The following is a 12,394-nucleotide window of genomic DNA, read 5'->3' on the forward strand; positions in this document are numbered from 1 at the left end:
AGCAATCGAGTGGGATGATTTCCCGGTGCCCACCCCGCTCTTCAGCTGGGCCCGTCTGGTTCGTTTGATCAACCCTCCACAGCAAAGGAAGAAATACATAAAATAAAATGAAAGATTAGATACTTCATTAATGGCACGGAAGCAGTTTAGGTACCGTTTATGATTTTTGTTTCTATATTCGAACGCTTGTATCATGCATTTGTTTATAGGGTCTTCGATTCTACCGCTGCGGCTCGGTCTTCAACCCAGCTGCAGTGGTGAGGGCCTTACCCTGCTGCCGTGCCTACAATCTGTGCTCTGCTCAGACACGTCCAGGTTATCGTCCGTGTGTCTGACAACCGTCTGCAGCGGGTCTTCTCAAACATTTAGGCTTTGATGCTGATAACATTGTCTCACCTTAAACCCGTGACACTTTTGCGTCTCAGTCTATGAGATAAACAAATTCCAGCTTGTCTCTCGCTCCGGCACGACAGAAGTGCAAGGTTAGGACCCGATCCTCGAGTGGCTGGTATACAAAAGTGTGGCAGTCCAGTTTTAAGGGCACAATGGCCTCTAAGAAACTCATGTTATGCAATGAATTGATTCTTCTTAATGTAGCATACTGCACTCACATCTCAGGAGGCTCAAAATTTACATTATTGATTGACAGAATCGAGTGAGTGTTCTCTTAAGACTTAGTCCCTCAAAACTCTGATATATTTCCCTTATTTGTAATCGCACGGTTTGCCGCCTGTATCGTCACATGACCTTGCATACGCTACAACTGTGTGTGTGTGTGTGTGTGTGTGTGTGTGTGTGTGTGTGTGTGTGTGTGTGTGTGTGTGTGTGTACACGCTTGTCTGACACTCCCTTGTTTCACCGTGAGCTCCAGTTCCCCTTCTATTTTGTTTCCTTCACTACCACTTATCCTCCTCGCATTTAGGCTTACATGAGCTAATATACCCATCCAGCCTCCACCACCACTGCCATGGACATGTTACCCCCTACCTTCCCTGATCATACCTGTGTCTTCCCCTGTCTCCTACCCTGCTCATATTCCTACATTCTGCCTCTCCCTTACTTTCGTGTCGCTCACTTATACTTTATAGTCCCTCTTTACCCAGCCAATCTTACCTCAGGCACTTCTGGATGTAATATCCTCGAGCTGACCTGTCGCAACTTCACCCCACCAACCACGACAGAGAAATACCAGGATGACACACGTCTACCATACACCAGGATGACGGACGTCTACCATAGACCAGGGTGATTCACGTCTACCATAGCCCAGGATGATTCACGTCTACCATAGACCAGGATGATTCACGTCTACCATAGCCCAGGATGACACAAAATTCAATTCAATTCTCCGGCTAATTTAATATGCACAGAAGGGTCTACATCCCATCCACCGTGGGTTAGGAGAGAGACGAACGACAACCGAGGCGGGAATACAGGAGACAGGAGAGGGACGGGTGACAGCTGAGACGGGGGTAAAGGAGACAGAGGAGAGACAGGTGACAGCTGAGACGAAGGTACATACGAAAAGAGGAGAGACGGGTGACAGCTAAGATAATAGTACAGGAAACAGGAGAAGGACGGGTGATAGTTGACACGGGGGCAACAGAAGATTGGAAAGAGACGGACGACAGCATTACGGGGGTACGGGAAGTAGGAAAAGGACGGGTGACATCTGAAACATGGGTACGAAGAACTGAAGAGAGACGGGTGACAGCTGGGATAGGGGAACGGGAGGCAGGAGGAGGACGGACCACAACCGAGATGGGGTACGAGAGACAGGAAAGAGACGGGTGACAGGTGAGACAGGAGGGTGGAAGAGGAACGGGTTGACGGCTGAGCACCACACGAGATGACTTCTAAACAGACGAGAAGATTCAAAAGTAAAATAATTCCCTTCAGCAAAAGTCGTTCACAATTCGTCATACAATTTATGTTCTCAAATCTTCTATGTATTTTTCAGGAAATGTTTACATCTCTGAAGCAAAGAGACATTGTATGGGATGCTGAACTGACGAGATAATCGTGCATCAGCTCGAAATGTTTGTTTATGATTCAACACAAGGAATCAAATTCATTTTTGCTGTGGTCCCTCCTGTGCCTGGTCCTCTCTCTCTCTCTCTCTCTCTCTCTCTCTCTCTCTCTCTCTCTCTCTCTCTCTCTCTCTCTCTCTCTCTCTCTCTCTCTCTCTCTCTCTCTCTCTCGGCACCTGGCCTGCCCTATAACCCTTGACGTGAAGGAGATCCCACTTCAACCTTACCCAGCAACCGCGGACTTGATGCGACTGGTCCCCTTCCAATAAGCTTTGACGTGGATGGCTGCCATGTTTTCTGCAACCCCTAATGTGACTCACCTGCCCTACACGCATCCCCATCACAGACTTCAACTGAAAGGTCTTAGAAGTGAGGCCACGAAGAAAGTTTTTTTTTTTTCCCACAATCATTCTTAAATGTAAATGGTCCATGACATTCTTTGACATGGGTCGACTGTTACAACTCCTTGACGTAAATCACCCAACAATTACCCTTGATGTTACTGGCCCTACTTGACGGAATATCCAATACAACTTCTGAAATAAATGGCTCATCGTAGTACTTAATGTACCTGGTCGTAAGTTCTCCGTGGTCCTAAAACATGAAATCTCGATCCTTTAACATCACATTTCGCATGACACAATTCTGTACGAATATCCCCTCATATCTCTTACGTCAGTGGTCCATCAGACTTCTCTTTAAATGGTCCGAACGCAGTCCTATACTTAAACGGTCCATTACGGTCCTTGACAAATGGTCCATCACGGTCCCCTCACATAAATGATCCAGCGCAACCATTGATGTCAATAGGACATCAATCTCCCGTTGTAAATGGTCCATACACAGACCTCAAAGTAAATGATCCATCACGAGTCCCGACGTGTATATATATATATATATATATATATATATATATATATATATATATATATATATATATATATATATATATATATATACATATATAGTAAATCGTCCATGATAACTGGCGTGAAAAGACCCTTCAGCTGGTAGTTTTAGGAACTCCCAAACTACTTCCTGGATGTGAAGTGTTGAGCAGCAGTTATCAGTTGTAATGGCAGGACGAACGACACACCTGCTGCCACTGTGGGGCCGATGTGGTGTCCTTCCTGCGGTAGTATTGGGAGGACATCCCACACACGGCTACCTCCCCTCACTGGGGTTCACTGCTTGACCCATATACACAAGGAACTTGATTGGGGAAAGTGGAAGGTGGTTGATATTAGGAGAGACATGAGAAGGTTCAGAGTTGCAAAGCTTAGCAGAGTAATGTTGGAAATAAAAAGAGCGTGGTTGAGAGGGCAGAAGAGGGTGTTTTGAAATGGTTTGGGCACATGGAGAGAATGAGTGAGGAAAGATTGACCAAGAGGATATATGTGTCGGAGGTGGAGGGAACGGGGAGAAGTGGGAGACCAAATTGGAGGTGGAAAGATGGAGTGAAAAAGATTTTGTGTGATCGGGGCCTGAACATGCAGGAGGGTGAAAGGAGGGCAAGGAATAGAGTGAATTGGATCGATGTGGTATACCGGGGTTGACGTGCTGTCAGTGGATTGAATCAGGGCATTTGAAGCGTCTGGGGTAAACCATGGAGAGCTGTGTAGGTATGTATATTTGCGTGTGTGGACGTATGTATATACATGTGTATGGGGGTGGGTTGGGCCATTTCTTTCGTCTGTTTCCTTGCGCTACCTCGCAAACGCGGGAGACAGCGACAAAGCAAAAAAAAAAAAAAAAAAAAATATATATATATATATATATATATATATATATATATATATATATATATATGCGTATATTATTTCGTGGTAAGTAAGCACCCACTCAAACACTTCTGCTGCGACTTAAAGCATTCCGGTGTAGATATATTAACTAATGAAAATATTCGAAATTTTAGAGAATATCAAATAACGGAGCGTCAGGAAATGTATCAGTCCATTATATTGGGAAACAAATGAGAAGAGAATAGTTATTTGTAGAAAGTAAGATAAATAAAATCTTTGTTTTGTGAAAAGACCGCAGATTTCTGGCTGGTTTGCTTTCAAGATGATTAAAAAAAAGATGCCAAAGAATGAAAAAGCCAGGAAGTTAAAGACTGAAAAGTTAAAGTAAGGAAAGAGTAAAACTTTATTTTCAAGAAAAGTTCGATGAGAAGCTGAAGGATATTAATGGAATGGTAGAAGGAAAGGTTCGAGGTGAGACGGAAGCACTTGAAGCTTCATGGAGTGGTAGAAGATGAGATTGAGGTGCGATTGTGACACATGAATAGAGTGATGGTAGAGGCTGTCACTCATTTCTGGTGTTAAAGTCCGTAAGAATAGGATGTGGGAAATCAGGTACAGCATTCGCTCGACCACTTATTTTATCTTTCGTTCATTCAAGTACTGCCTCCAGTACAGGAAGAAATGCATGTTGCTTGCTTTCAGTTCACAAACTCACATTCTCCATCTTACACATAACTCGACAGCACATAACTCTCTCAACTTTTATCGACTCTTGAAGTTTCCTTTGGTGAGCATTTGGTGCTAACTCTGGCTAATGACTAAATCTCTTCATAGGTAAAGGTTCAAGAGATGGGGCAGCACTAGTGTATACCTCTCTCGTCAAACGGTAATTACAGTTAAGTTATTGCACGCACGTAATTACACACACACACACACACACACACACACACACACACACACACACACACACACATGCGTGTGCATATCTTTCTTCGGAAGGCTTCCCCTACAGGTCCGGCTGAATCCAACCTGCTGAGATGCCTCGTTACCATAGCAGCATTCTATTCGTGAGAATATTAGTGGCTTTAAGAGCGTTGTCTGTTGTTTTCCCCTTTGTCTTGAAGGTCTGCAGGATCCAGTCTACCATCTTCTTAGAAGAGGCAGCTATTGCTCTGTTGAATTCTCTGAAGGTGAGGTCGTCAGACGTTATTTCTCCAAGGTCCTTCACAGTGTTAAGTCGTCATATGACAGTGTCTGCAAATGTCCAGTATATTGTAATACTGTGTATTAGAGCTGCATATACCAGATTGTCCGCAATTCTTACGAGTTTTATTGACGACAAACTGCCTTACATACTGTCCTTGAGACCTACCTAACCCAAGGTCCCCACCAGTCGCGGAGTACGAGTTCCTACACCACCCAGCACTGGAAGCAGTCCCCGGGCTGAGCTTTTTTTTCTTTTTCTCTCTTCCCAGCGTTAGTCAACAGGCCGTCCCTGATCCACCCTGGCGGGGCTATTAGGCTAATGCCACTTATCTTCCCGCGGCTGCTGTTTGCTCCTGTCCCGCCTCCCGAGGCTGCTGTCTGCTCCTGTCCCTCCTCCTTCGGCTTCTGTTTACTCTTGCTCCGGTTCCTGCGGCTGCTGTCTGCTCCTGTCCCACCTCCCGTGACTGCTGTTTGCTCTTGTCCTGCCTGTCGCGGCAGCAGTTTGTTCCTGTCCTGCCTCCGAAGGCTGCAGTTTGCTCTTGCCCCTCCTCCCGTGGCTGCAGTTTGGCCCTGTCCCGCCTCCCGCGGCTGTAATTTGGTCCTGCCCGTCGAATCCCTCATCTGCTAAACCCACGACTATTCCCAGACCCACACCTGCTTCACATATCATCTTCTGACCTCATGGTTCTCCATGGGTCTGTCTCACGTCTTTCTGTTCCTAGTGTGCCAACCTCTTGGTGGCCGTGATACTGGTCTTTAAAGAGGAGCGACCGAGCGGGACCGATGCCGATGCTCGGTGCAGGCCCTCTAGAAAATTCCGTAATATGGAAATGAACGGAGGGTTGTGAAGCGGCCTTGGAGCACTCCAGCCTGTCACCCAGGACGATGGTGAGGCGTAGGATTTCGTGCACTGCTTAGCTTACACAGTCTCATCGGAGTTTATCAACACTCATAGCCTGTCTACTCCAATGACGTGCCTCACCTCAGCCGTGAGAGTGAAAAGCCAGAAAAGCAGACATATATCTTCTTTCCTTTTTTTCTTTCTCTTTGGTTATAGTGACGTGTCAGCACTTTGTTTTTAAGAGCGATCGACTAAGAAAAAGAAATCGTTGTTTAAGGGGTGGGAGGTCATCATTCCAGAATCTTTGAAGTAATACTCCTCAGGAAGGTCAGAGACTGGGAGACCTCTACGTTCTCTCGCTGATACCGGCACATCCAGTCCTCGCCTCGTTTAATATTTTTTTCTTTTTATGAAACATATAAAGATGGTTACTGTCCTAGATCGTAAACATAACTCAATTTGATTTCACTGAAAAGTTTTCAGTTTTAGAAATATATGAAGTACAGATTGTAGGTGACGAGGAAGGCATCTTAATATGCTATTGATACTTGAGCTACAAAATGACTTCGTTATTTTAAATAAGCAGATTTTCCCATTTTGTCATTAATTGCAGCATCTTCAAAAGTACAAAGGAACCCTTGCCTCTAAGTGCGGATTCACACGTAAGGCTTTAGTCGACTTTTTCCATTTTCATCTTAGAACGATAGCCATACGTAGTTCTGAACTGTTCGTTGTTCATCTGCGTTATTTTATGGATGTATGCCAACAGGGTTCAGTCTCGACTTCTTCCTGTACAGGATGTCTCAAAACTCTGGACTCAGAAACAGAATTCTTTGTTTGCTTTGACCCATACCCATAAATTCTCTGGATTAATGTCGTGCAATCTAAGCTTTGTTGACCTGAAGGTGAACGGTCAATTCTGTCTCCGAGTCTGGAACTTTAAGACACCTTAATAAGTAATTATCATCGCCCCAACATACGTCCCTTTGATGATGGTTTGGACTGGCCGGGTGAACCGCTAAACCTTGTGGGATCCATTGCATTTTCAGAATTAAATAGTCTCCACAGTGGCGGATTTCCTCCTCCAACCCTCGCCACAAATTCAACCTTTCCCACACATACACAAAAAACTCATCTGTCATTCATACTAAATGTCGAGAGGTCCTACTAAATCGAAGGTCACCGGGCTACGTTACCGCAGGGCTTCATAATGGCAAGCGTTTCATGCCCTCTAAAATCTCTGAAAAATAAATACTTGCTGGCGACTGACAGTTCATTATGAGTGCTGAAGGCGTGTTGATTCATGTGTACAAAGAGACAGTTTGGCTTTGGGAAAGCCGCCTCTTGACACGACGAGGCTCATTAGTTTAACAGTCGCCACGTGACCTGAGAGGCCACAAGGACCGCCACATGCAGGCTGTGATACTGGGTGACATGGGGGAAGCTTGAAGCAGCTCAGCATTTCGCCTCTCACTCCCAGGCCGGTCAGGCTGCTGGAGGGGCTTTATGTTCAAAATGTTTTCACTTTATCGAGACTTTTGTCACCGTCTGTGCCAGTAAAGATACAGCAGCTTCAGCCTCAGGTGTAGACTAGTTCTGCCTCACTGTCTGTGTCAATGTAGGGACAACGGCTGGTATTCTGTGTAACTTCAACCCTTATACATTATACAGGTTGCAGAGAACCGACGTAAAAACTCGGTATTCAGAACATACGGTTTCTTTGCGTTGAAATTCCAGCACATGAGCGGCCATTGTGCGAACCAGCATTATCTTTCCAAACTTGTTTTTTCATCATTTAAGAATAAGAACAGATAAATTCTCCACAATTTCAAGTTTTTTTCAGTCTTACAAAAATACTGGAGAAGCACCAGAAGCAAGTTGTTACCGTTCCTTTATTGTCAAAGATTAAATGGAGCTTTGAATGACTCGATGAACGAATGAGATAATACGTCGAACCTGTCAGAGCCAGGCGCCCGGGAAACGTCTCCACGCTTCATGTTATGTTGTCTTTATTCTGATGATGGACGCTACAAGGTTGCTGTTATGTAGATTTCGTTTTTATTCTGACACGCATCTTCTGTTTTGCGCATAAACGGTAACTTTCGCGCCAGATGAGATTCAGTTCTATGTATGGAATTTCAATTTGTTGTTGTGCTCCCACCATGCGGAGGAGCATGGGCCTTGAGCACGACGGTACGTCCCTTGAGCACGACGGTACGTCCCTTGAGCACGACGGTACGTCCCTTGAGCTCAACGGTACGATACGTTCCTTAAGCACTTCGATTTTACCTTTAGGTATGATAACCTGGCCTTTGACCTGTCCGTTAAGGGTCAGGTCAAAAGCTTTGTCATCATCCCATTCTTATGTCCTTTGTACCCGTAAAGAACATATTTTGCATCATAGATGGTATTTAGATGAATGAATGTAGACTGTATTATATTCCATGATTATTCAGAGGAATGCAAGTGCATACAGTAAATGATTTTCCAAGGGTCAGCAATATACGCCACAGGTCAGCTAGTGCCAGTACTCCTACCAACCCTGGCACTCATGTCAGGAACTCGGTATCTCCCGCTCACACTGCCCCATCACTACCTAGTTGGTGTGGCGTCTTGTGTTATTTGGCCACGCTGTGTATCACAGCTCTCATGTACACCTTGTTCAAGGTGTGAAGTGGTCATATATCTAACTTAACCAGGAGGTTGCATTACTTGCGTATGCAACTTATAGAAGGTATTGCAACGTTTTGGTACAGCTTGCTGATGGTACCTGAGCTTAAATTGGCTGGAGCAGTTTCATATGTAATTTGCCAAATGTATTGGATGTTTACAGGGAGTAAGTTGCAGAAGCCACAAATTTACATGAGTGGCAGATACTGGTGTTGCCCACAACTGATAAGAACTGCAGGTAGTGTGGTATCTGGCGGAGTCTGTCTGTTGTGGATGGCAATTTAACTTCGAAGTTCCGTATCTCGCTCTGGCTGTTTCGTCTTCTCTCCAGGCAGTGAGTTTCTTGGGAAGGTGTGTGAGTGTGTCTGTTTACTTCTTGACGTGTGAGTGTGTTCTTGGTAAGGTAAGGGTGCGTTGCTGGTGTGTGTGTGTGTGTTCTTGAGGAGGTCTGAGTGTATGGCTGGTGAGGGTAGTTGCTCTTGTTTTGAAGGACTGGGTATGTTGATATTGCTCTGCGTGTTGGTGCAACTGCGTTGTTTTTGTTGAGGTGTGAAGAGGGTACGTATGAGATGTTTGTTTTTTGCCATATTATAAAGGTATTTTTATGCTGATTCAAACATTTGAAGCACACTTTCGTACTTCAAGAAAACAAACCAACACACCAATATCCTGAAGCATCATTCCAGAAACGACATACACACGTCCCATCTGCACCCAACACCACACCCAGCCTTCAAAAACAACATAGCCACAACCTACCCACAGTCCCAGCATGTGGTGTGGGCTCCCGGGGCTTGCATTAGTGCTGCCAACAACTTTCTACTGTAGTTTTACAGTGTACTGTACGTTGTATTCCTTGGGTCTTCTGTAACGGTCCCAGCATTTATCATTGGTTCTCGGGGTTCTTGTGCTGCGGCTTAGTTTACTATTGTGGGTCTTTAGTTGTGACACAATATTTCCTTTATGTCTTGTAGATAGCCGGGATTTATCTTAACTAAGTTTTTCTACCTGTTCACATCGACATCCTTCGGAAAGAAAACTCCTTATGCTTCGGTCTGACTTATGGAAATAACGACTGTCGCTTTCCTTTTCTTTCCACCCAGGACGAAACAAGTTGAGAGGCACAATATCCCTAGTGTATTCTTGTTGCCGTTAGAGTACAGTATTTGGTTTGTTTGCTCGAACGCTGATGATGAGGTCATCTTTGCAGGATGAAGTAGAGGTTGCATGGGGGAAGAACGCTCACTCACTTTTGCTGGTTTCATTGAAGCGCGGATTGTATGTAACAGCCTATTTGCACATGCGGGAAGAGTCTTACATCTCTGAACTTTCTATCCCATCAAATAGCCTTGTAAACCCTTATAACTGCCGGTATTTATGGTTTCCACATTTAGTCTCGATGTGTAAGAGAGTGGGTGGGTGCACATGTCTTGTTCCTGGAATGGGGCTTTGCAGATGAAAACGTACTGCTGAGTGACATCTGTAAGTACCGTTTATGCTACATCTCCAGCCATTCGCCAATATTTGGTCTTTACTCTGTGTACACTTGATTTATAAACGGTGTATGATTATTTTCGAATTTTATTTTTGCATTGGTATGCTAAATAGAATATTTTTATGAATGGGTTTACATCATGACTGGACCAGAGGCACATTTTACCTACAACGAGGGTTCCAAAATGAGTCCAGTCTCATGTGTGGTGACTTACATCGAGGGTTCAAAATGAGTCCAGTCTGATGTGTGGTGACCTATAACGAAGGTTCCAAAATGAGTCTAGTCTGATGTTTGGTGATAAATGAGTGTAGGCTATCGTGGGGAAATTACTTGTATAGTGAATGAGTGAAATTAGTCACTTCCACCAAGCCATTTGTCGTATGTGATGATATTTTTTCCCTCTTTACAGAATGACAGTGTTTTACTGGATAAGTTCACATGGGAGGCGTTCCTGAATTTCTACCATGTGCTAACCAACAGACTGGAGGTGGAGAAGGTCTTCTGCACCTTGTAAGTACTGGGTCTTGTGTTTTTCGTTCCATGTTTTTTCTACATAGAAGTGGGTTTTGTGATTGTGTTAGTGGAAGTGTTCTTTGTTCCATGTTGTTCCCTGTTTGTAGTGGGTCTTCTGTTCTTCATGTTTTAGTGTTCTTCATTCCATGTTGGTTTCTATTGGAGTTGGGTCTTGTGTTATTAGTTTAGTGCAGGTGTTCTTCATTCAGTGTTGTTCCCTTTAGTGGTGGGTCTCGTGTTCTTCATGTAGGGATGTTCTTTGTTCCATGTTCTTTTGTGTTCTTTGTTCTGAAAGGAAGGTTAATGGTGTTCTCTGCCCTTTGAACAAGGCTAATGGTGTTATGTGTTTTGTGAATAACATTAATAGTTTTCTGTACTCGTGTTTGAATAATGTCAGTGCTTTTAAGTTCAGGGAACTCTGATTGTGGTGTTCTGTGTGTTGTGTGCCCAGGTTTTATTGGATATTTGTGTTTATTGAGTTTTCTAAATGGTGACCTGTGCTCTGTAACGTATCATCAGTGTTCTGTGTTTTAGAAAGTGTCAGCAGTTTTCTGTGTGATCTGTTGAATGCTTAGAGTATTTTGAGCTCTGTAAAATATGATCCATGATCTCCAAAGTGGTATTAGTGCTTTGTGCTCTGTTTAGTCGTGGTTAAAGTTTGAGCACCGTTCTTTGTTCTGTAATGCATCATCAGTGTTTTGTGTCATCATTGTTCTGTGCTTGTATCCAGTGCTTCTAATACTGTTCTTTGAGCCATGCTGTCAACATTCTCAACTCTTCAATAATATTGGTGGTGTTCTTTCATAAGTAATATTGTTCTTGGTCTTTAGTTCTCTATGAATAGTCATGGCTGTAATTTGTGCATTGTGAACATTGTAAGTGGTGGTTTTTGATGTGTGAAAGTTGATGGTTTTCTGTATACTGTTTATTTATTTTTTATTTATTTTGCTTTGTCGCTGTCTCCCGTGTTAGCGAGGTAGCGCAAGGAAACGGATAAAAGAATGGCCCAACCCACCCACATACACATGTATATACATACACGTCCACACACGCAAATATACATACCTATACATCTCAACGTATACATATATATACACACACAGACATGTACATATATACACATGTACATAATTCATACTGTCTACCTTTATTCATTCCCATCGCCACCCTGCCACACATGAAATGAAAACCCCCTCCCCTCTCATGTGTGCGAGGTAGCAGTAGGAAAAGACAACAAAGGCCACATTCGTTCAAACTCAGTCTCTAGCTGTCATGTAATAATGCACCAAAACCACAGCTCCCTTTCCACATCCAGGCCCCACAGAAATTTCCATGGTTTACCCCAGACACTTCACATGCTGTGGTTCAATCCATTGACAGCACGTCGACCCTAGTATACCACACCGTTCCAATTCACTCTATTCCTTGCATGCCTTTCACCCTCCTGCACGTTCAGGCTCCAATCACTCAAAATCTTTTTCACTCCATCTTTCCACCTCCAATTTGGTCTCCCACTTCTCCTCGTTCCCTCCACCTCTGACACACATATCCTCTTGGTCAATCTTTCCTCACTCATTCTCTCCATGTGACCAAACCATTTCAAAACACCCTTTTCTGCTCTCTCAACCACACTCTTTTTTTTACCACACATCTCTCTTACCCTATTATTACTTACTCGATCAAACCACCTCACACCACATGTTGTCCTCAAACATCTCTTTTCCAGCACATCCACCCTCCTCCGCACAACTCTGTCCACAGCCCACGCCTCGCAACCATATAACATTGTTGGAACCACTATTCCTTCAAACATACCCATTTTTGCTTTCCGAGATAATGTTCTCGACTTCTACACATTTTTCAACGCTCCCAGAACTTTCACCCCCTCCCCCACCCT

The 12,394-nt window shown here is 44.1% G+C and overlaps 1 protein-coding gene across 1 annotated transcript in view; it reads left to right on the forward strand.

The window, feature by feature from the left end:
* Window positions 1–12,394, forward strand: part of Plc21C (Phospholipase C at 21C) — a 484,769-nt gene that overhangs the window by 368,652 nt on the left and 103,723 nt on the right. The window contains exon 7 of the mRNA XM_071677149.1: window positions 10,394–10,494. Coding sequence (XP_071533250.1) covers window positions 10,394–10,494 — 101 coding nt within the window. The remainder of the gene's footprint in view (window positions 1–10,393; window positions 10,495–12,394) is intronic.

The sequence above is a fragment of the Panulirus ornatus genome, chromosome 24 (genome assembly GCF_036320965.1).
Source record: "Panulirus ornatus isolate Po-2019 chromosome 24, ASM3632096v1, whole genome shotgun sequence".
Classification (NCBI taxonomy): domain Eukaryota; kingdom Metazoa; phylum Arthropoda; class Malacostraca; order Decapoda; family Palinuridae; genus Panulirus; species Panulirus ornatus.